Source organism: Bubalus kerabau, chromosome 1 (assembly GCF_029407905.1).
Source record: "Bubalus kerabau isolate K-KA32 ecotype Philippines breed swamp buffalo chromosome 1, PCC_UOA_SB_1v2, whole genome shotgun sequence".
NCBI classification, from domain to species: Eukaryota; Metazoa; Chordata; class Mammalia; order Artiodactyla; family Bovidae; genus Bubalus; species Bubalus kerabau.
The window spans coordinates 6,540,642-6,565,502 of NC_073624.1; the positions used below are offsets into that span (position 1 = coordinate 6,540,642).

At 47.1% G+C, this 24,861-nt stretch overlaps 1 protein-coding gene across 2 annotated transcripts; it reads left to right on the forward strand.

Moving 5' to 3' along the window:
* Nucleotides 1–11: 11 nt before the first annotated feature.
* POLDIP3 (DNA polymerase delta interacting protein 3) lies at nt 12–23,074 on the forward strand. 2 transcript variants are annotated; one of them, XM_055566069.1, is made up of 9 exons: nt 12–200; nt 12,088–12,478; nt 13,232–13,318; nt 14,285–14,380; nt 16,205–16,384; nt 16,970–17,047; nt 18,568–18,697; nt 19,767–19,833; nt 20,809–23,074. In XM_055566069.1, the coding sequence occupies exons 1-9, from the start codon at nt 142–144 to the stop codon at nt 20,984–20,986; spliced, it is 1,266 nt and encodes a 421-aa protein (XP_055422044.1). In that variant the 5' UTR covers nt 12–141; the 3' UTR covers nt 20,987–23,074. The 2 variants fall into 2 exon arrangements, with proteins under 2 accessions (XP_055422044.1, XP_055422054.1); XM_055566079.1 differs by lacking the exon at nt 13,232–13,318.
* The last annotated feature ends 1,787 nt before the right edge of the window (nt 23,075–24,861 follow it).

Sequence of the window (24,861 nt, forward strand, 5' to 3'; positions counted from 1 at the left end):
CCGGTTCCTTTCTCAGTCTGAACTGTCGCGAGAGTTCATCCGCCGAACGCCGGAAGCCGCTAGTCGCTCCACAGCGACCTTAGGGGCGGGCTCGAAGGCTGAGGGAACCTAAGCTGCTCTCGGCTCGTTCGGCGCTGCAAGATGGCCGACATCTCTCTGGACGAGCTCATCCGAAAGCGAGGAGCTGCAGCGAAGGGGCGGTGAGTGGCCTTTTCTCCCTTCGGGTTTCAGGGCCCTCGTCCTAGCGGGGCTTGGGGCGGAGAGGGGAGCGGCCCGGGAGCGACGCGGAGGGCCAGTCTGCGCCCGCCCCCTCCCTCAGCCGCGCTCCTCATTGGCCCGGCCGCCGCCGCCGCCGCGGGCCGGGTCACCCGGCCGCCCACTGGCTGTGGGCGCCGTCGCTCCGGCTGGCCGGAGGAGGCTGGTGCGGCTGGCGCCGAGGAAGGGGCAGGCCTGCTGGGCTGGTGCGAGCGGCCCGCCGGGGGCGGAGCTGCGGCCGCGGGCGGGACTCGCTGCCCCGCGGCCGGCCTGGCGTCCGGAGGGTCTCCCCGGCGCAGCCCCTCCTCCTCTGAGGAGACGGGCGCGGCGCCGACGTCTCAGCGCGGCCTGCGAGTTAGGACGCCTGGAGTTTCTCGGGGAAGGACTTGCTCAGACTCTCCGGGTCTGTTCCTGCCGAAACCGCGACCCAAAGTCAGACATTTAAAATGTCCCAGTCCTGCGCCCGGTTCCCCGCTCTTCACACTCGCGGCCCTTTGTGAGGCGTTTCAGGCTCTCGGGGGCGCTTTGCCGCCGGCGCGCGGTCCTGTCAGCCAGCTATTAATGTTTTCCAAATGCGGGGCTTGAGGTGGAATTTGCCCGCGGCCGAGGAGAGCTCAGAGCGGGGCCGGGCGCGCTCAGAGTTGGCCTCAGGCTTGGGCGAGACGGACTGGCGGCACGGGGCGGCAGGCCGGCCGTTTCTTGATGACTCGCGGAGAACCCCTGTTCTGTGTCGGGTGAAGAGTCGCGGAGCTGGTTTGCCGTTCCGTGACCCAAACTCCCTCTGGACCCTCAAAATACTGGTAGTCGTTTCCAGACTCGATAGGGGCTCCAGTTCAGCTGTGTGAAAGAGATGGGAAACCTGGGCCAGTGGTTTTCTAGCACACGTTAGATTAGTTCAGATGTCCTTGTGGAGAAGCCAGGCTGTAAAGAAGGATGTTGTTTTCTCCCGCAGTCGTTCACTCGGCAGATGTTTATTAATACTGCCTGTGTGGTGGCTGGAAGATGGATTATGAAGAAAAGTATCCCTCACCCTCAACCTGTACACACAGATCCGCCACAACTGCTCCCGCCCCCGCCTCATCCCCAGCCAGCCCTTCACGAGGTTTCTGGTTCATAATAGGCATGCAGCGTTAATTTTCTCTATCCTTGTTGTGGTTGTGTTGTGTGCTCAGTCGTGTGCGATTCTTGGCGACCCCACAGGACTGTAGCCTGCCAGGCTCCTCTGGTCCATGGGATTTTCCAGGCAAGAATATTGGAGTGTGTTACTACTTCCTCCTCCAGGGGTTCTTCCCCACCCAGGGATCGAACTCGCATTTCTTGTGGCTTCTGCATCAGCCAGCAGGTTCTTTACCACTGCGCCACCTGGGAAGCCCTCTTTTAGGTCTACCCTCTAGTAACTGGCGGGGAATTGGTACTGGGTCCTCTGGTCACGTCTGAGCCCATCCAGGTTTCACAGGTTTGCTGAACAGTTGCTGGGGGAGCCAGCTTCCCAGGACCTGGGCTTCCTGCAGGCGCTCCCTTAGTTCCCGACTGCAGGCAGTGTGTACCTGCGGTTGATGTTGATGTGTGCAGTGTCTTGTGTTGGCCCTTGGATGGGACTGCAGGGAAGGGAGGATGTGTGGATCCACCACAAGAGCAGAGACTGCAGCCAGGCAGACCTGGTCCCTTGGCAGGCCCCATTGTGGGGTTCTGTGCTTCTGTGTCCTGATGACCTCTGATTTAGGCAGTTTGCTCGTTTGTAATAATGGTTCCAGGTAGGTGGTTGAGAAGATTAAATATGAGGATGTAAGAGTGTATGTTTTAAACTTTGTACCAGATAGTAAGTGTTCAGTAGATGGCTTTAAAGAAGTAGAAGCCCAAATCCCTCCTTTAGGGGACATAATAAGTAAGCATTGGGGTCCTAGAGTCAGACTGCCAAGTTTCAATGCCACTTGCCATATGAAAGTTACTTAACCATGCCATGCCTCTCTTTTTTATCTGTAAAACATGGGTGATATTTACTGGGTATTGTCAGGACTAAGTGAATTAATGTATCTAAATTACCTCAGAAAGCATCTAGTGGGTACTAAGTGCCCAGTAGATGTTAGCTCTCATCATTATTGTTAATGAAGGCTTTTAAGGAAAGAAGTAATATCCAGTCTTCAGTGTGAGAATATTGTGTTGCTATTTGGTAAAAATTGAATTGGGGGAAATGCAGGCAAAGAGACAGTGTGAAAGAAACTGGACCACATGCTGGGTTTGGATTAAACCTACTGGAAACTCCATTTTGCTTGCACAGCCAACAGAGAAAAACTAGATCGGGGGTGAGGGGGTTAGGGTTCTTGTCAAGAACTGTGAAAGGTCTGAAAAGATGGTATTTCCTACAATAAATAAATGCTGTTCTACTTGCTTCTTAGAAGAAATCTCTTTACTGGCACCTTGGTGTAGTATAGGGATGTCACAGAGACAACTTTGTGCTTAATAATTTAGGAAGAGCCTATGACTATCTCAGAAAACTTCTTTTCTTAAAGGAAATAGCAAAGGACTGAGCCTCTGCAAGTGTAAATAACCCCTTCTCAAAAGTCGTGGAATGTGCTTTGTTCTTCAGAACAGCTATTCTGTTTTGTGTTCATTGTACTGTGTAAGTCAAGAAAGGTGTCATTACCATCATTATTATTTGGCCCTCAATTAATCATCAGAAAGTTCTTTGATTAATATGAGATTCAAGAAAGTGGGGAATTATTTTATGATACTTCATCCAGGCTGTGGTGAGGTGCTGTCCTTCCCCCAACACAGCATGTCTCTAGTGGTTTCAGTTGTTCAAGACCCATAGATGAGTCTCCTCAGGGTAGCACTGGGCACCAGCTGCAGTGTGGGCCTGCCTCTCTTGTCAGTTTCTTCCTTTGGATGTAATTGGTTAGTCAAGTCACCCTCCTCTTTGGTTTGCTTAGTTCAACCGTCAGAGGATAGCTGTCACTGCTTCCATGCAGGTAGATGGTGACCGGCAGTCTTAGTGGGGAAGTTGGGCCTAGAGTGTGCTGGAGGTGAGTGGCTCTGAGCTAGATACAAATGTGGAGAATCCTTGGAGCTGTGGGGGGAGGAGGTTAGGGAATTTTCCAGTTGAGACCTGGGCTCTGCTCCCATACTCTCTGCTGGTTTCCTATTGAAATAAGGTAAAAGAAATTAGACCTAAAACAAAGAGGAGGGAAATGAGTTGTTACATTAGCTTGGAAGGGAAGAATTATAATTTAAAATGAAACATCGGCACAAAGATAAGGGGATCCTGTCTTGTTTCTCTTTGTGTCTCTAAAGCACATAGTTCAGAATTAACCCTCAGTAATTGTTAGAACTAAACTCGATTTTCTAAGATGACCTCAACACACACATTCTAACCCAGAGACCCCATGGATTAAAATCCACTTTGAACAATTCAGGGTCCCTCCAAATCCTTTGGACTGGACATCTGTCCAGAGCCAGGGGCCACTGTCCCCTCCACAGGCAGATCCAAGAGGGTGAGGCATTCCTAGCCCCAGACAGACCTTCCCTGGTCATGTGTCTGCCAGGCTCCAGTGGAGGAGAGGTGCTGGGGGAGAGGGCTTAGGCTCCAGTAAGTGTCTGCTCTCTTGCCCACACTGCTCTTCCTAGGACCTGGTAGAGTACCTGGTGAGCGCCTGGAAGCAGTGCACAGTTGCACTGTTACAGGTATCATGAGGCAGGGCAGTAAAAACACTCCTCTCTCTCCCTCCCAAATGTTTACTGAGGCCAAAAACCCAGAATGTGTTCAGGAACATCAGATAGTCTGCAGTGGGAAGGGAGGCTGCAGTCTGTGGGAGACAGACTGGGGGTTCCACTGAGGGGTTGCACTTTTTTTAGGGAGTCCTTAGCAGTTATTGGAGCCAGGAGGGGAACAGAATTGGCTCAATGTTTTAGAGACCTGCTCCTAGCAGGAACATTTACTTGAAAAGTTCCTGATGACTAATGCCTGCCATATAAGCAGTACCGCTGCCTGCTGGGATGAATAGCTGTCTTCTCACGCAGGGAGAGGAGCAGTGATTAGAAAAATCCTGAACACTGAAACCCCCCTAAAGCTGCTCATGAAAGGAGTTGAGAAGTGATGTAACCAGGGAACCGAATATATGTAATTGAGGGAAAGTAGCTTATTTAGGCTCCTACATCCACACTGTATCACCTCCCTCCTGAAAATTTACCTTTTGTGCTGTTCAAGTAGATAAAAATAGCAGCATGGGCCATCACGGTGGCATTTCTTGCCAGACAAGCAGTATGGTGTATGGGTCTCTGGTGAGCCCACCATCCTTAGTGTGTGTGTGTTCACCCTCTGGTCACTAGAGGGTGCACTGTGTCCCTGGATGTAACTGGTGTTCTCACTTTTTTTCTTAGTTTGAGGACAGTATTCACCCTTCCTTAACTTTTCTAGTCTTGTTCGTTGTTTTTGACCCATACTTGATTTATTGGTATTTTAACTAGGTGTGGTGGTAGTGGTGGTTTTGTTGCTAAGTTGTGTCCAATTCCTGGGACTCCATGGACTGTAGCCCACCAGGCTCCTCTGTCCATTGGATTTCCCAGGCAAGAATACTGGAGTGGGTTGCCATTTCCTTTTCCAGGGGACCCAGGGATCAAATTAGCATCTCCTGCATTGTAGGTGGATTCTTTACCAACTGAGCCACCAGAGAAACCCTTAATTAGGTATCAGATCAGATTAGTCGCTCAGTCATGTCCAACTCTTTGCGACCCCATGAATTGCAGCACGCCAGGCCTCCCTGTCCATCACCAACTCCCGGAGTTCACTGAGACTCACGTCCATCGAGTCAGTGATGCCATCCAGCCATCTCATCCTCTGTCATCCCCTTCTCCTCCTGCCCCCAATCCCTCCCAGCATCAGAGTCTTTTCCAATGAGTCAACTCTTCGCATGAGGTGGCCAAAGTACTGGAGTTTCAGCTTTAGCATCATTCCTTCCAAAGAAGTCCCAGGGCTGATCTCCTTCAGAATGGACTGGTAGGATCTCCTTGCAGTCCAAGGGACTTCTCCAACACCACAGTTCAAAAGCATCAATTCTTCGGCGCTCAGCCTTCTTCACAGTCCAACTCTCACATCCATACATGACCACAGGAAAAACCATAGCCTTGACTAGACGAACCTTTGTTGGCAAAGTAATGTCTCTGCTTTTGAATATGCTATCTAGGTTGGTCATAACTTTCCTTCCAAGGAGTAAGTGTCTTTTAATTTCATGGCTGCAGTCACCATCTGTAGTGATTTTGGAGCCCCCAAAAATAAAGTCTGACACTGTTTCCACTGTTTCCCCATCTGTTTCCCATGAAGTGGTGGGACCGGATGCCATGATCTTCGTTTTCTGAATGTTGAGCTTTAAGCCAACTTTTTCACTCTCCACTTTCACTTTCATCAAGAGGCTTTTGAGTTCCTCTTCACTTTCTGCCATAAGGGTGGTGTCATCTGCATATCTGAGGTTATTGATATTTCTCCCGGCAATCTTGATTCCAGTTTGTGTTTCTTCCAGCCCAGCGTTTCTCATGATGTACTCTGCATATAAGTTAAATAAACAGGGTGACAATATACAGCCTTGACGAACTCCTTTTCCTATTTGGAACCAGTCTGTTGTTCCATGTCCAGTTGAAACTGTTGCTTCCTGACCTACATACAGATTTCTCAAGAGGCAGGTCAGGTGGTCTGGTATTCCCATCTCTTTCAGAATTTTCCACAGTTTATTGTGATCCACACAGTCAAAGGCTTTGGCATAGTCAATAAAGCAGAAATAGATGTTTTTCTGGAACTCTTTTGCTTTTTCTATGATCCAGCGGATGTTGGCAATTTGATCTCTGGTTCCTCTGCCTTTTCTAAAACCAGCTTGAACATCAGGAAGTTCACGGTTCACGTATTGCTGAAGCCTGGCTTGGAGAATTTTGAGCATTACTTTACTAGCGTGTGAGATGAGTACAATTGTGCGGTAGTTTGAGCATTCTTTGGCATTGCCTTTCTTTGGGATTGGAATGAAAACGGACCTTTTCCAGTCCTGTGGCCACTGCTGAGTTTTCCAAATTTGCTGGCATATTGAGTGCAGCACTTTCACAGCATCATCTTTCAGGATTTGGAATAGCTCAACTGGAATTCCATCACCTCCACTAGCTTTGTTCCTAGTGATGCTTTCTAAGGCCCATTTGACTTCACATTCCAGGATGTCTGGCTCTAGGTCAGTGATCACACCATCGTGATTATCTGGGTCGTGAAGATCTTTTTTGTACAGTTATTCTGTGTATTCTTGCCATCTCTTCTTAATATCTTCTGCTTCTGTTAGGTCCATACCATTTCTGTCCTTTATCGAGCTCATCTTTGCATGAAATGTTCCTTTGGTATCTCTGATTTTCTTGAAGAGATTCCCTAGTCTTTCCCATTCTGTTATTTTTGAAGTTCAAATCACATTATAGCTCTATGATTTGAAATAGTTACTGTCCTTGAATTTGTTTCCCCATCTATAAAATGTGGATAATCTAATTCTCAGAGTTGTGAGGGTTAAAGGAGGTGAGGCAAAGTTTATGGATCTGCAGTTAAGTGCTCAAAACGATTATTTGAGAGTGCGTCCATTGTAAAATCTTTTCATAAACCGTAGTAGACAGTTGCCCCTTAATTTGGTCATGGTAGACATTGCTTATCAAGCACAAACTCCTGTGAATTCTCAGTACTGACATTTCTAACAGCCATTATAGTTTATCAGAGAAGGGAAATTGTTAAGGAATATGAGTAAATTAAGGTTGCAGAGACCTAATCTCCCTTGCTTCTCCTACTGCAAAGGTTTACTGTTCAGACCCAGTTGGAATGAACCAGAAAACTTTGAACCTGCCCCTTTCCTTTTTTTTTGTCCAGGGATATGAATTTTGTTTTCAAGAATCTCATTGTTTCTTTATTCAAAATGTTGCTTTCAACAGCTTTTTCTTTTCCTTTGTTTCTTTTTTTTGGGGGGCAGTAATGTTTAATTGATTGAATGGTGAAATTGGGTAACTAGATTTTTTGAAAGCATAATTTATGCCACGGGGTCTAGATTTGCCCAGTTTTATGGTGTGGTAAGATCATTTGGCCACCTGATGGAAAGAACTGACTCATTGAAAAAGACCCTGATGCTGGGAAAGATTGAAGGCAGGAGGAGAAGGGGACAACAGATGAGATGGTTGGATGGCATCACCAACTTGATGGACCTGAGTTTGAGCAAGCTCCAGGAGCTGATGATGGACAGGAAGGCCTGGCGTGCTGCAGTCTATGGGGTCGCAAAGAGTGGGACGTGACTGAGCAACTGAACTGAACTGAAGATCATGGTGTATTACATGATAAGGTCACCGCACCTCCTATAGTTATAAATATCAGGAGCCTGTGGTAGGGGTACCCTGGTGATGAGAGAAGACAGATGAAGATAGGAGATCTTCATTCAGGACCTGCTCACATTTGTATGTGGATGTGTCTGACTCCTCCTGTGTGGTGGACCTGGTCATCAGTGATGCCTTCGTTGTCAGTGTTTATGTAGCTTGGTTCCCTTTGTAATGTCCACTCAGTCAGAGACCAGCTGCTTTCTCTTCTAGAAGGCCTTTCCTGAAGTGCCTGCAGTTCAACAAGACCCGTGATGGCTGGATGGCATCACGGTCCACTTTTGGGGTAAGGACCAGAGGGGCCCCTGTGCCATGGCTCTGTGGGTGCCCTCTCTCAGCTGGGAGAGCAATTGGTGGCCAGGATCCTAGGGCACGGTTGAGGACTGCCTTTGCAGAGGCAGTCTTCTCTAGGAGAAGCCCTTCCAGGGCAGCCATCCTTTCTCCCATCTTAACTCCCCTGAGGCTTGGAGTAGGAAAGAGGGGAGCTTGAAATCTGTTATTGGAAAGACTGTGCTCTTTGATTTGGTTTCTCCCCTATAAGGTGGACCTGAGGATCTATCCTCAGAAGCTCTTAGTCATGTGGGAGATGCAGGCTTGTAAACAAATCATTGTGATGCTGCATGGTAAGTGCTTTGATAGGAGATTTGTCCAGTGTTTTGAGGGCTCCAAGAGCAAAGAAGCTGCAAGCTGTGGGCTGTTGGGGGTCCTTTCCATATTTGGAAAAGGTCCATCTAGTCAAGGCTATGGTTTTTCCAGTGGTCATGTATGGATGTGAGAGTTGGACTGTGAAGAAAGCTGAGCGCCGAAGAATTGATGCTTTTGAGCTGTGGTGTTGGAGAAGACTCTTGAGAGTCCCTTGGTCTGCAAGGAGATCCAACCAGTCCATCCTAAAGGAGATCAGTCCTGGGTGTTTTTTGGAAGGACTGATGCTAAAGCTGAAACTCCAGTATTTTGGCCACCTCATGTGAAGAGTTGACTCATTGGAAAAGACTCTGATGCTGGGAGGGATTGGGGGCAGGAGGAGAAGGGGACGACAGAGGATGAGATGGCTGGATGGCATCAAGGACTCAATGGACATGAGTCTGAGTGAACTCCGGGAGTTGGTGACGAACAGGGAGGCCTGGCGTGCTGCGATTCATGGGGTCGCAAAGAGCTGGACACTACTGAGTGACTGAACTGAACTGAGGATGTCCTTTGACACTACTCTTGCCAGAAATCTTGGAAGGCTGCCCATAGCCCACAGACCTTGGCCCTTCCTCTCCTAGAGTGGGAGCATGCTGATTATTTGTTGATCTGTATGTCCCATCTGTTCCACCCCACCCCATAGTTTGGCATCCTGTTCCTCACTGTGCTCCTTTTGGTACCCAAGGCCACTGCCTTCAGAGGGTTCCAGTGCTTGACGAGTGAGGAAGTTCATCTGGCATGCTTTCCACTAACTCGTGTTTCATCTGGATGTGCATGTAAATGTTGATCCAAATCTTTTCCCCACGTTTTATGAGTAGACTTTCAGTAGTAGACCCTGGTCTGAACCGAAAACCTGTTGCTTTTCTTTGATGGGCATCATCAACAGATACAGGGAGTTGAAAGCATTTAAAAACACCAAACAAGCCTTAGTGGAGGCCTTACCTGCCATTTGGTCCTGGGGACAGGGCTTTGTTACAGAGTTTCTCCATAAATACCAAGGGCCCCTCTGTAGCTACAGTTTTCTGTGCTTACCACAGAGCATAGCCTCACTATTTCCCATGGCTTCACAGGCTACAAAGTCTAGGGTAGCCCAGTTCAGGGATGAATAGATGCTCCTGCTGCACACAGCTGTTTCCCTCTCCCTGATGGTGCTTACTGGTCTCCCTAAACACCTCATTCCTTTGGGCCTTGCTTTTTCTAGCACCTCAGTCTCCCAGAGACTACATGGGAAAATAGAGCAGGGATGCACAAGCAGTCCCACCCACCTTCAGCCTAATCTGATCGATTCTGTAAATGACCCCTTCCACTCTCCCACCTGTTTTTTGTGTAAATCCACTGGAAAGTACTTAAATCCTAATCTGTCGATTTTCAAAGTAAAATGGTACTGTGCATCACTGCCTTAGGTCTGGCTCTGGCCTGTTAGAGGCAGCAGGTATTTTTCCGCTGTGCTTGGATAACAAGATGAAGGTCCAGATTTTCTTTTACTGGTGCTAGGAAGACTCACCTTTGGGTGTGCTTCTGCTGTTAGCAGAAGAGCTGAGAAAGTCTCGCTCCAGCTTCCAGCTGAGGAAGCACGAGGCAGTAGGAGAACCCAGAGGCTTGCCGGTGATGAAGAATGCCTCCTGGGAGGCTTGGGCTGTAATGTGGGACATAATGCAGGAACTTGTTTATTCAGCAGTTTTGCCTTAAACTCCAGGCCAGAGATTCTCAGCACTGCTATCCTCCAGGATCACCTGTGGAGTGAAAAATGCATATGCCCAAGCCTTTACACAAATTTTGGACTCAGTAGCTCTGGAGTAGGGTTTGGAGAGCTGTATCTTTTTGTTTTCTTCCTTGCCTTTTTTTTTTTTTTAAAAGAGAGAGCTGTATTTTTAAGAAGCTCCTTAGATGTTTCTGATACTGAGCCAGGTCTGAGCAACACTTACAAAGCACAGGGCTCTGAAACAGGAGTGATCCCCATCTGCCCCTTCCCTCCCAGTCCAAGGTGGGGAGAGAAAAGAACAACACAAACAGTCGTGATAATAGGCACAAAGGAGGGCTGTCTTGGAAGGATCAGAGAAGGTTTCCCAAAAAGGAGATGTTGCTGTGGGAGTCTGTGTCCCCAGGCAGGGCACCTGCCACAGGAGGAGTGTATGTGTGGCTGGAGGCTTGTGGTGGTGTGGGCAGGTGGGGTGAAGCAGAAGCCCGCAGACCCCCTGGAGGACTTTAAGGATTGTACTTGAAGGGCTCTTCTGTTTACTCTCAAGTCATTGAAGAGCCAACAAAGGAGCCCCAGAAGAGAATGGGGCTTGTTTAAGGGAGTTTTGTTCCTTTCCAATTTTAAGTTTCTGAACTTGATGTTCTTGTTGTGTCAGAGTGTAATAAATATATACTTGGTCTTTGTCCCTGGCATACAGTTTCTAAAACCCTTGGAATTTCCTGAGTGGTAAGGGTGTTAGGAGCATCTTTTGTTCTAATGAGGCAGCTCTCAGTGGGCCCCTGGATTGCTTCAGGACAGAGGCTGGCCTCCAGAAAGATGGAGGCCTGCTTAGCTTGTTGAAACTTGCAACTCCACCCCCACTCTCTGCCCTGGACCTCCAGGGAGAAAAGAGGATCTAGAGATTAAGCGATTATCATCTGTGGCCAGTGATTTGATCAATTATGTTAGGTAATAGAACCTCCATAGACACCCTCATACAGTTGAGTTTGAAGAAATTTTGGGTTGATAAACACATCCATGTGCCAGGAGGGTGGTGTTACCATACCCTTTCTCCATACAGTGCCTTATACATCTCTTCTATTTGGCTGTTCTTGAGTTGTATCGTTTGTAATAATTTGGTAATAATAATAAGTAAATTGTTTTCCAGAGTCCTGTGAGCTACCCTAGCAAATTATTTAACTTGAGGGGAGGGTCCTGTGAACCCTCCATTTTATAACCTTTGTCAAATGAACAGCAAGCCTAGGACTTGAAACTGTTCTCTGAAATGAGGGCAGTTTTGTGGGACTGAGCTTTTAACCAGTGGAGTCTGTGCCAGCTCTAGGTAGGTAGTGTCAAAATTGGGCTGTCACACACCGAGTTTGTATCTCAAGAGTTGGAGAATTCGTTGGCATGTGGAAAAATCCTACACATTTGAAGTCACAGTGTTATGAATAGAAACAGTTCAGACAGTGGTTATTTTTCTTTTCTTCCAAGTCTTTATGTTTTTATTAGACCTCAGACTCCGAGACAGACCCATGTGTTGACTTTCTTGGTCCCAGCCCATTGAGGGTGTCTACCTGCCCTGGAGACATGAGACTGTCATAGGCCAGCTGGGCGCCCTTTGTTGATCATTGAACCTCTCTAAGCCTGTGTCTTCCACTGTAAAATGGGCATAATACTGCTTGCTTCACAGGGTGTTGAGAGGGCTGATGGAGAACAAGGAATGAAAGAATTTTGGAAACTGAAGTTAGTCTTTCGCTGTGTGGGGTTACGATATCTGGGAAATATTCTTATTTCATTTGGTATTGTTTAGAGGTTATATTATCCATGATAGTGTCTCAAAACACCTGGTCTGGGGTGCAAAGCAGTCTTGCCTAATGATAGAAACCACCAGGCCCTCCTCCCTTTGTTTACCATGCAGATTTAAAAGGCATAAAACTGTGAAAGAAGTCTCTGTATAGACTGAATTGTTTGCTCTAAGAGGAAGCAGCTTTCTGGTTTCTCCAGGACCTCCTTTGTTCCCAGTATTACCACGACTCTACTACTACTACAGGCTACTGTTGACATCCAGATCTTCTTAATACTGCAGTTTTTATTTGCAGGCTCAATGCCAGACCAGGAGTGGGAGGTGTCCGATCGCGTGTTGGGATCCAACAGAGCCTTCTTAGCCAGCCAGCACGCACAGCCACCTTCCAGCAGAGGTTTGATGCCCGGCAGAAAATTGGCCTCTCAGATGCCCGCCTCAAGCTGGGAGTCAAGGATGCCCGGGAAAAGCTTTTGCAGAAAGATGCTCGGTTCCGGATCAAAGGGAAAGTGCAGGATGCCAGAGAGATGCTGAACTCACGCAAGCAGCAGAGCACAGTGCCCCAGAAGCCCCACCAGGTTGCTGATGCCCGGGAGAAAATCAGCCTGAAGCGGAATTCCCCTGCTGCCTTCATGAGCCCACCCATCGGGACAGTGACCCCTGCTCTGAAGCTCACTAAAACCATCCAGGTAGGTTGAGACTCCTGCCAAAAACTCCTCAAAACCAGTAACAACTGTGGAATCAGGCAGAGACCAGGTGTGTTTAAGCAAAATGACAGTCCCCCCAACTGTTTGAAGAGTAACCATATGTGGAGGCAAGATATCATCTCAGTTTCGTGTAAAAGAAAATGGGTGGGGTGGTGGTGGGGATTTGTCCAGAGAAATTAAGTGACTTTCCAGGTGAAATAGTGGTAGAGGGAAGAGAGGAGAGGACAGACTAGTTGAGCTAGTGCTGTGTGCAGACACTGAATATTTATTCCTCATGCAATCCCAGTTATTACCACAGTTTATCAAAGGAGAATCTAAGTCTCAAAGATGTGAATCTTTGTGCACAGTTACACATCTGGTCAGTGGACGCATCAGGATAGAAGCCCTGTCAGACCTGGCTCTTAGTGCAGAGTCCTGGCCACCTGCAGAGCCACAGCCCCAAAGGGAATAGAAACAGTATCATTTAATCTTCATAGCAACTTTGGTAATAGGAACTACTGAAGCGGTGAACATTTATTAAGCCAGGTTCATTGAGCCCTGCAGGTGCATTGTTACATGATCTCTGGGATGATGAGTCTTCCTGTCGCTTTCCTGCTTTGCGAATGAGGCAGTCTGTAGGACCTTTTACTACAGATCAAAACTGAATGCCCACCATATTAAAGTTCATTTATCCCCTACTTGTAGAGAACGCATATAGGCCAAGTGGGATGAATTATGACCACTGGGTGTTTCTAGGTTCCACAGCAGAAGGCCATGGCACCAATTCATGCTCATCCTGCTGGAATGAGGATCAATGTCGTCAATAACCACCAGGCCAAACAGGTGGAGTGTGTGTGTGTGTGTGTGTGTGTGTGAGAGAGAGAGAGAGAGAGACTGCACACAAGTGTGTGTTTTGATGTGATCTTCCAAGTGGATTAACTGAGGCCTGGCCCAGGGTTCCAATTTGAAGAGTTGGAGGTTGACACTTTGCAGTTTATGAGTTTTAAGAAGAAATTTCTTGAATGCATAGAAGCAGAGAGGCATGTTGAAAATCTTTTTATTTTTTTAAAGTAAAAGTAGTGTGTGCTTACTATAGAAAATTAGCAAAACAGAAAGATTGGGGGGATGGGGGTAGTTCTTATGCTATGGCTCTCCATAGTGAGCCCCTGTTGAAATTCTGCCCTGAATTCTTCCTGTGTTTTTCTTGTTTGTGTGTGTGTATATGTGAGAGAGATTATTATTTATTTAATGCATAGCTGTAGTTGTGATTATGTTATTATCCAGTTTCATATTGTTCTGTTTTCACTTTATAATTCAAGCATTTTTCTGTGGTTCACATTTACTGTAAACATTTTAACAACTGCTTGATCCATTGAGTAGACATTTAGTTGACTTCAACCATTTTCCTGTAATTTTCACTGTTAGACATCCTTCTGTGAACATCTTGGAGGATAAAGCTCTTTCTACAGTTTGAGTTTATTTCTATAGACTAGATTACCCGGCACAGACTTTCTAAGCCAAAGGATATAAACAGGCATTTTAGGGATCCTTAATAGATATTGCCCATTTGTAGAAAGGTACTTCTGATGTACCTGAAATTTCACAGCATTTTCATTTGGCTCTTACGGGCAGGGAGCCTGCCAGAACTGAGCCCCAGTCACCCAGGCCAGTTTGCCCAGGCACTCCACGTGTACATACTTCTCCCTACGCCTTGCTTAATTACTCCAGCTCTCATCTCCCTGCTGTCCTTACTCCAAATGTCTGCTGAGAGCCTGCATGCTACATTAGCATGTATTTTTTTATTTTCAGAATTTATACGACCTGGATGATGATGACGATGTTATAGCTCCCATTCCTACTAAACAGATGAAATTTGCAGCCTCAGGCAGCTTTCTCCACCACATGGTATGTCATCTTACATTCTTCTTAACACTCTGTGTGTGTCTGATTAGGTGCATGGGAGATGTGGTGGAGAGTAGGATCTTTCAATTCAGAGATATTTCCTTATTTGGGTCCTAAGATTATTAGAACCGGAACTAATCCAGCCCCTGGTTTTTATAAATACTGAGGCTTAGCATGTCTGCGGACTTGTTCAAGATCCAACAGACAGTGAAGTGCAGGCTCTAGTTCCCAATTGCTGTGTTTGGAGACTTCAGGGGAAATGTGAGTGATCCCACAGGACAGAATCACATTTTATTTCCTTTAGGGCAGGACATTCTGCTGGTTCCCTTCCTTCTGTGGTCATCAGCTCTGGCCCCATTCTTGAATCTGGATTCCATTGGTTGATGTGTTAGCAAGAATAAACTGAACCTTTCCTGAAAGCTCCACCAGGTGCTGCCTGCGTGGAGGGAAAGTTTGATGGATGTTCTGCCATGCAGAGAAGGAAAGAAAGCGGTATATCTGGGAACATCAGGGAGCGCTGCATTGCTTGTCTCAGTGCATGGAACCAAATCACACATAGGAGGCGAGAGGGTGCCCACGCTAAAGACATGGGTACCCATGCCTTTATTTGGTCTTCAGGCACCCAAAGACTCAGTTTTAGTCACTGCACTGAATATGTGGACCAATTTCCTGGTTACCCTTGAAGCTCTTAACTTTGAAATGTGAAGCTGAATGATGCCAGTTTGTTACAAAGGGGCTGAGCCTTTCTAGTCATTAGAGTGCTTGTGTCTGTTACCAGGGGGGCTGTCAGCTAACTCAGTTAGTGGCTAACCCTAATTGGAAAAATCTGTTTATATTAACTTATTTAAGAGTTCCCTCTCTCCCCACCCTGTGAGATGGGTACTGTTACGACCCCTATTGTATGGACTAGGAGTTAGACACAGAGAGGTTAAATAAATCTGCTCAGCTTGTAAGTAGTGGATCTAGGATTTAAGCCTCAGCAATCTGGCTCCCAGGCCATGTTTTAACCAATGCACTCTGCTGGCTCTTGAAACTCAGGAAACAGCTTGAGAAGTGTGGGATCCACACTGAGTCACCTGGGTTGGGAGAAGCTGGTGAATTAACTCTGTTCCATCATCTGTCTCTCTGGCCGCTGCATTCCTCCTTTCTCCATGAATCAATGCCTGGTAGACACTGTCCTCAGTCAGCAAGACCACTAACCGCTTCTGCCTCATGCATTTTTTTTTTCTCCAGACACATTAAAACCAGGCACTTCGCTGGTTTATATTTCTAAAGGATCACTTCCCCAGTTAAGGGTAGCAGGGGAGGGAGGGAGGGAACGGTTTCTGCTGATTTGCACGTGCTGACTCTGCTAGCATGCACCTGACCATCTGGGAGCTGCACAGGTGAGCTGCTTGTGGTTCCTCTATATGACTAGAACAGGGACCAAAAAGCGGGGGTCTGGGCCTTCTTCAGAGTGACTTCCTAGTCCCAGCCAGCCCATGGTGATAGAAGCATATCTGGGAATGAACTTGACTCCAAGCTTTTGGACTCTAACTCCAGATTGTAGGTTTTTATCAAATCTAAATGGTATGGCTGAGCTGCGGCTTCTGTTCGGGAACTGCCTGGATGCTTCCCAAGGGCTACCTACATTGGAACGTGGCTTCTGTGAGCACGTGTGCAGTCTACTTTTCTCTCCTCCTGTCCCTTCCCTGGCAGCTGGTATCTTTCTGGCTTTAGATCAGTAATGGAACTGGGGAGGTAGGAGGTCTTGAGATTGGGGGTCGTCAGTCACTTAGGGTATCTGGGTCCCTGGCTTCTCAGATTGCTGTCTGCCTCTTTGTTTAGGCCGGGGTGAGCAGTTCCAAGCTGTCCATGTCCAAGGCCCTTCCTCTCACCAAAGTGGTTCAGAATGATGCGTACACTGCTCCTGCTCTCTCCTCCTCTGTTCGGACAAAAGCCTTGACCAACATGTCCCGGACGTTAGTGAACAAGGAGGAGCCCCCCAAAGAGCTGCCGCCTGCAGAGGTGAGGTGAAGGCGAAGGAGAAGTGTTCACACTAGTCAAGAGTTAGCCTGAGCTGGGTGGGCAGTGTGCATCTCGTTGGGTCCTCATAGTGCCTCTGGGAGGTAGGTGTTGCCACCTCTGTCTTACAAATGAGCAGACCAAGATCCAGTAGACCCCGCCCTCAGAGAGCCCACAGGCAAGCCAGTAGGGAAACAGAGCTGCAGACGAAGCACTGTCTGCCACAGCACAGGGCTGCCAGGAGCACCGATGAAAGAGCCTCTCATTCCACCAGGGATACAGGAAGGCTTTAAGGAGAAAGTGCCATTTGAGCCGGATGGTTCTTGAAACACGAGTGGCATTCTGTGCAGAGGTTCAGGCCTGGAAGGGCCTGGAATATTTGGGAAACATGAGAAGTTCCATTCCTTAGCATAAGGTGACTGGGACATGATTAGAGGGGCCCAGCTGTGGTAGGAAACTCTCCATAGAGGTTTCCTCTGGGCCTTCCTGGTCGTTTGCTGAAGTGAGTTCTGCCATTTGAGCACAGCTGTTGTCTGGTAACGTTCTGTTCTCTGGTAACTTCTGGTAACGTTCCTCTATCTGTGGCAGCCTGTCCTCAGCCCTTTGGAAGGCACCAAGATGACCGTGAATAATCTGCACCCTCGAGTCACCGAGGAGGACATTGTTGTGAGTACTGTGGCCTGCCAGAATTTCAGATCTCAAGCCACTTCTGTTCCAAGGGTCCCCAAGACCACCCCCAGGTTAGCTGATTGTCTAAGAGGACTCACAGGACTTAGCATAGAGTTGTGTCCGGGCTGAGATGCATTACAGGATGCAAAGCAAAATCAGCAGAGGGAGACAACTTGTGGAGGAAAAGCTAGAGGATAGCAGACTCAAACTTCTGGAGTCCTCTCCTAGGGGAGTCACACAGGATGCACTTACTCCCCCAGCAGTCAGTTGTAAAGACCAGGGAAGCTCATTAGAGACACAGTCCCCAGAGTTTTTCTCAGGGACTAATCACATATGCACTGTCTGCCTGCCACATACCAAAATTCCAGATACAGAAGGAAATCAAGTGTTTGGCGTGAAGCACATTGTTGGCACAATTTAGTTGCAAGTTGCCACTCTTACCAGTTATGGTGATGAGCGCCCTCCCAGAATCCAAGATCCCAAACGCGAGCTAAGGGTCAACCTTGGAAGCAGGCCTTCCAAAGGAGAGCAGGCAGGCCAGATATGTTAACCCTTTTTCCTCATAGCCTGTAAACCAGAGCCAGAGGAATTCCCTGGTGGCCAGTGGTTAGGACTCGGCATTTTCACTGCTGGGGCCTGGGTTCAATCCCTGCTTGGAGAACTAAGATCCCACATACTGCACAGCATGGCCTAAAGTAGATCTTTAAAAACAATAATAATAAAATTAGGATCACACTTAGTATTCAGTTTTGTGTCTTGGTTTTGATATGTACCATTTTCCCTTTTATTGTTGCAAATCTTTTCAACGATGTTTTCACAGATCTTCCCTTTGTCCTCATTACAACCTTGTGAAGGCAGTTGCAGGTGAAGAAATGGTGTGGTTGTTAGTTAGCCTTTGCAGTCTGTGTCCATACTGTGTTCCCTCTCTGACTTCAGTCTCTTCACCTGAGAAGTGAGGGATGGGAGTAAAGGATGATGACGACACGTGTACAAAGCACTGCCTTGAAAATGGTTTCAGTTGAGACCCCTCAATCTTGCCAACCAGGATGATTGGTTACCCTGCATTGAACTGCGGAATTTTGTTTCTAACTGATTCCTGGGTGATATATTAACCACTCTTTGTCCATCCATGTGGACATCCACTGGAGTCCTACATGTCCATCCATTTTCATGACACAGCACTCTTGACAGAAATACCATATTCCATAACTATTACCCTTGTTGAGGAAGTGGGCACTGAGGCAGGAGGACTTTGGGGGTGACTTGAAGTCATAGGGATCACAAGGCTTATGAGCCCAGCACAACTTGTCCCCTCACCTGGCCCCAGGTTGAGGCTTCTGGATGTCCCAGGAATACTACCTGACATGGAGCCTTCCTGAAATCTTGGCTGCTTGGCATGTTCAATCAGAGTGAAGCCACCTGTCAACCCAGAGCCCTGTCTGAAATGTGTGAATTGCAGGCAGGGAGAACAACCACCTGAAATTCTTCCCCAACCCAAGCCCTCTTGCTCTTCATAGGAGCTTTTTTGTGTTTGTGGAGCCCTGAAGCGTGCTCGGCTGGTCCATCCTGGGGTAGCAGAGGTGGTGTTTGTAAAGAAGGACGATGCCATCACCGCGTATAAGAAGTACAACAACCGGTGTCTGGATGGTAAGTCAGAGAAAGCAGCCTTCTCACCTCGATGCCCCTCGCCATTCACAGCAGGCCTTCGGGGGAAGCCCTCCTCTGGGGCGAGTGGGTGGACATCTACCTAGTGCTTTAAACTCTCCAGGGCCTCCTGTGTACTAAGAATAAGCAGTGATGCTTTGTTTTTAATTGAAGTGTGGTTGATTTACAATGTTGTGTTAGTTTCACATATACAGCACAGTGATTCAGTTATATATATCTTCTTTTTCAGATTCTTATCCCTTAAAGGTCATTACAAAATACTGAGAATAGTTCCCTGTGCTATACTATGCAATAGATCCCTTGTTGGTTATCGCAGCCTTTGCCTTTTGATTGTATTATTTAATCCATTTACATACATTTTATGTGGCCTTTTTTGCATTATATAAGTATTTTTTAGTGTAGCATTTTAGTTCCTTTAATGATTTTTTCCACTATATTTTTTGAGTCACTTTCTTTTCTTAACAGTTGCTCAAGGATTTATAGTATATATTGTAGGTTATCAGAGTCTATTTCAGGTTAATATTAATGTAGCCACAGTGAAATTTAGAAATGTTACTCCAATAAGGCTCTATTCCCACTTTCCCCTTTTTTTGTGCTGTTATTGTTATACTTACTACATAAAATGCAAAGTGGGAGTCTGGTACTTGTAAGGTTAATCTTTCATGGACAAAGTAGAAATCTGAACATACGCTTTCAAATTCTTCTTCACTTGATTTTGTACCATAAACATTTCCCCTTTCTACTCGCTTCGCAACCAGTCTGGGTTGTTTCATGCTGTGTGTACTTTCCCCCTTACTTTGATTCTGATCTCCTCCTGCATGAAGCAGGGTCTGTTGCCAGTTTGCTTCTTGACACTGTCATTACCGAAGTTTCATGGACCTCATAACCCTCGTAGTCTCTGGGCTTTGCTGACACCTGACAGCCCCAGCCTTAGCTGTGAAGCCAGAGCTGCCAGCGGTGGGTGCTTTGACTTCTGATAACAAAAGTGGCAGTCCCTGTCCTTCCATGTGAGGAGCTGAGGGCTCATGGCATTTCTTTCTTGGTTTTTCAGGGCAACCAATGAAGTGCAACCTCCACATGAATGGGAACGTTATCACCTCAGACCAGCCCATCCTGTTGTAAGTTCCAAAGGCAGAGGTGCTGGGGACCATGTGGGGCTTTTCTGCTTGCTTACTGGGCATGATCATCTCTCTGTTCTGAGGAGAGAAATGCTTGCATAACAGCTCCATTCCATTTCCTCTGCTCTGAGAGCAGCCAGCCGACTAGGAGGCTTAAATTTGTACAGAGTGGGTTGTTATATCATTTCTACAGGAGATTGACCCCACAGGGGCTAACTTAACTTCATTCCCTGCCTTATAATTTAGAAAGTGGAGAGCAGGCTGGTTGTGTCCCTGTTTGCATGATTGGGTGTGCATCTTCAGATGAGCAGAAAACCCCCCTCCTCATGATTGACTCTGATAGGGACTGTGCTGGGTGCTCCCCCTTATTTTGTTACACACCCAGTGTACATGCCTGGCCCAGGACTGAGGACTTTTTGAAGCCTGAGATGCAGAAAATGTCTAGATTGATATGTAAAAGGAGGTCCTTTTGAGGAGGAGACAGAGACCCAGGGAGAATATTAGGCTTGCCAACATGGGTATGCGGGGCAGGCCTGTAATAGACTTTGAAATTTAGAAAGACTGCAGTTTGAACCCTGGATATTGAATTGTGTGATTTAGATGAGTTTCTTAAACTGTGTTCCAGGATTAAGTTGTATTCTGAAAAATGTGGGTTTTATGACCTAGTGGATTTGGGAACCACTGAGCTAGACCCAGTTAAATCTACTGGGCTTCTCAAAATGTGTGATATGCTGATGTGTGTTTGGCTATCCTTGAGGCTTAAACTTAAAAAAAAACCCAGATCTTAGCAGGCTGCATCTCGACTTTCTTAGCAAATTTAAAGAATGGTAGGTTTGCTATAAGAAATAGGGTAAAAGGGTATGGAAAGCGTTATGTTTGGTGCCTAGCTTATAACAGATCTCCAGCTAATGGTGGGACCCTTCTCCACTGAAGGGGAACCTGACTAGGATTTTGACTCTTCTCTGCTCTCTACAGACGGCTGAGTGATAGCCCCTCAGTGAAAAAGGAGAGTGAGCTGCCTCGCAGAGTGAATTCTGCCCCCTCATCCAACCCTCCAGCCGAAGTGGATCCTGACACCATCCTGAAGGCGCTTTTCAAGTCATCGGGGGCCTCTGTGACCACACAGCCCACAGAATTCAAAATCAAACTTTGAGCGGGGGAGCGAGACAGCCAGAAGCGGGGGCAGAGGAGGGTGGCTCTGTTTCCTTAAACAAAAGTTGTGACCAATGGGCCGTTGGCTGGGGGCCCCCGAGTGCAGGAAGGGTCATGGGGGTAGAAAGCCTCCTCGCTGGACGGCAGCCGCCTTTCTGTGTTGTGTTCTGCCTGTGCTCTTCTGTGTGCTCACATTTCCTGTAGTGCGTTTCTTCTCTCTCCACCTCATCACCAGGGTAGACTTGTGTTGTTCAGAGTGTTTCCCCCTAAACTCAGCCCCAAATAGATTTTTTAAAATCTGGAAATGGTGCCCTAAATTCTCTGAGTGGCCTTCTTGTGGCCCCATAGAATACAGGGCAGGGGCTATTTGAAGGATACTGCTTTCTTCAGGGTGAGGGTTTGACTCCCCTTTCTCTTTCTAAAACTTTTCAAACAAAGTAGGGAATGGAAGCCCCTGCCATCCTAATAGGAACCACATCAGCTCAAAAGCTCTGCCATTCACTCTCCTGGTCAGTGGAGATGGCCTAGGTGGGGATCAGGTCGCGGGCTCCTTGTCCTCTCCCCGCAGTTGGCTCCAGACCAGTGCTTTCTGGAGAGAGCCCTGTGGCAAGGGCAGGGTGAGGCTACTGCTCTGCCAGGAAGAGTGTACCCTAGCTCTTGGTTTGGGGGACCCTACTGTCTCAGTCAACCCAGAATAAATGCTCAAGCTTACATTTCCCCTTCCCTGAGTTGTGCCGAGTGGCCCAGCCCAGCTCTCTTGGCCTTCTGAGTGTCACTGCTGGGCGGGGCTGCCTTGTTAGCCCCTCATTTCTCACCCAGCCTAGCACTCGTCACACTTGGTTTTGGTGCAAATGTCAGCTGTCTGCTAGTTGGGTTTTCAAAGGGTCTGCCTCCTGTTCTGTGACACTGAGGACCTTGGGGTTGTTTGAATAAGGATGTTGGCTTGCTCCAAGATGTGTTTTCCTGGCCTCAGGTTCATGCAATAGTCAGGGATGCTGAGAGGTGGCAGATATTTAGCAGCCACCAGAGGGCACTGTCTCCACTACTATGAGTGACCCATCCATCCATCCTGACCAGAGGGGCATTTTCCTGCCTTGACTGAGGTGGGGGGGGAGCAGGGGGCAGTGGGGAGGGAGTTGAGAGAGTGGAGCAGCCTTTCCAGGCAAGTGGACAGGTTGTCCCCTCAGCGTGCTTCCAGGCATTGGGGGCACAACTCTAGAACCAAAGGGGAAGCCCTGAATACACCAGAACAGCATTATTCCAGGGGTGTTCATCCTCAGTTTCTTGCTGGTTTGTTGGGACTGTAGAGGGAATCCAGCCTAGCAGAGCTGGCAAGTCTTGGGTAGCAAGATTCTGTAAGTAAATAGTGTAAAAGGCACAAGCCTAGAAAGTGTAGGGGGGACCTGAGACAGAGTCTTTCATGACCTACTTGGGGCCAGTCCAGCGAAGAAAAACCTGGAAACTCACATTTCCACAGAGTTAGATCAAGCAGCAAGGACCCAGGTGTGAACTCAGCTCAGTCCTCCAGCTCTGAGGTTGCCCAGGCTTGGGAAGTCCAGGGAATGTGCCTGATGGTGGTCCACTTTGCAGTACTTTGAAGAAGGCTGCTTTTGTTCTCTTCTCCCTCTTTGAATGGGTGCAAACTGAGTTCTCTTCATCAGCTAGAAGACATTCCTCCTACACTTTCCCCTTCTTGACCCCAGAGAGTGTCCATAAGACACTAGGAGCTGGCTTCTCGGGTCTGGAGACAGACAGATCACTGCTTGGACTCTGCGTTCAGTAGGGAAGGTAACTACCCTGGCTGTATGCCTTTATCCTCCCACCGGCCCTCTGGACCTTGTCCTCTGGGTGGCTGTGTGGTCTACTGCAGGGTAGAGTCTGTTTTTCCCCCGTTCTACAGGCAGGTGTCATCGTGGGAAACAGAAGAGAAGGTGGTAGGCCAGTCCTTGTGTCCCTCTCCACCTCGCACTCCCCTACATTCCCCGTCTTGTCTCTTTTTTTTTCTTCCAAAAGGAGAGGAAGAGGCATTAAGGGATGGAGGAGACTATGTGTTACTTATCCATTTCTGAATAAACGTTTGTTATTCCTACTTTTGAGCTGTCATTTCTTAAAAGATTATGTTAAGGGGCTTCTTGGAATTTGGCACCAGAAAACAAGAGATTTGCCTCTGCTTTGCTGCTCACCAGCTATGACCTTCAGACAGTTCCTCACAGGACTCTTTGAATTTTGGTCTTCACAGTTGAGAGAATATGAGCATGAATGTCTGGGAAGGACCTAGCAGAGAAACTCAGTACCTCCTGGGCCTAAAGTGCCTCACGAGTATAAGCATGGTCAACTCGAACATAGGTCTATTCATAGGGAGCAGGGGAGTCGCTGCCTTGAAGTTACAGGTAAAATTTACCTCTTAGATCAACTATGTACTAGAAAAAAATTAGTTGGTAGGTTTTTTGATTTTGTGATAAAATATACATAAAGTTTATCATGTTAACTGTCTTAAGTGTAACTCAGTGGTATTAAATACATTCACAAGAGTTGTACTACCATCCATCTCCAGAGCTTTTTCATCTTATGGAGCTGAAACTGTCTCCATTAAACACCAGCTCATTCTCCTTCCACCCTCCAAGCCTCTGGCAACTACTAGTCTGCTTTTTGTCTTCATGATTTTAACTACTTGCATAGGTGGACTCATACAATATTTGTCTTTCTGTGACTATTTTCTTGGGCTCCATAGTCACTGCAGATGGTGGTTGGATTGCAGCTATGAAATTTAAAGGACACTTGCTCCTTGGAAGAAAAGCTATGACAAATCCAGACAGCATATTAAAAAGCAGAGACATTACTTTGCCAACAAAGTTCCATCTAGTCAAAGCTATGGTTTCTCCAGTAGTCATGTATAGATGTAAGACTTGAACTATAAAGAAAGCTGAGCACTGAAGAAATGATGCTTTTGAACTGTGGTGTTGGAGAAGACTCTTGAGAGTCCCTTGGACTGCAAGGAGATCCAACCAGTCCATCCTAAAGGAAATTAGTCCTGAATATTCATTGGAAGGATTGATGCTGAAGCTGAAACTCCAATACTTTGGCCTCCTGATGGGAAATTGGAAAAGACCTGGATACTGGGAAAGATTGAAGGCAGGAGGAGAAGGGGATGACAGAGGATGAGATGGTTGGATGGCATCACCAACTCGATGGACATGAGTTTGAGCAAGCTCTGGGAGCTGGTGATGGACAGGGAAGCCTAGCGTACTGCTATTCATGGGGTTGCAAAGAGTCGGACACGACTGAGCAACTGAACTGAATTGATTTTCACTTAGCATAATGTCCTCAAGGTTCATCCATGTTGTAGCATGTGTCATTTCTTTTTAAGGCTAAATAATACTCCGCTGTGTGTCTGTACCATATTTTGCTTATCCATCTGTTGGACACTTGGGTTGCTTCCATGTTTTAGCGAGTGTGAATAATGCTATGAACATGAATGTACAAATATTTCTTCAAGACTGTTTTCAGCTCTTTGGGTGTATACCCAGAAGCGGAATTGCTGGGTCATGTGGCAGTTCGATTTTTAATTTTTTGAAGGCTCAACCATTTTGATTTCCACAGTGGGTGCACCATTTTACATTCATTTATGGGAGGATGGAATGCAAGTATTTTATTTCTATCCTTTCCACTAAATACAACCTTGTATATTTTACATAAAACATAAGACTGGAAGGTGGAAAGAAAAGAGACTGGCTGGGGACCCAATGAATGACTGGCATTGAGTTCCCTGGGTTTCCTTTTTGCTTCATATATGCCAAGTTGGGTGCTGAATAAGCAGACCAACAACCAACCAAAAACCCAAGTGAGGACCTGAAAAGGGATAGCTTAACAAGACTG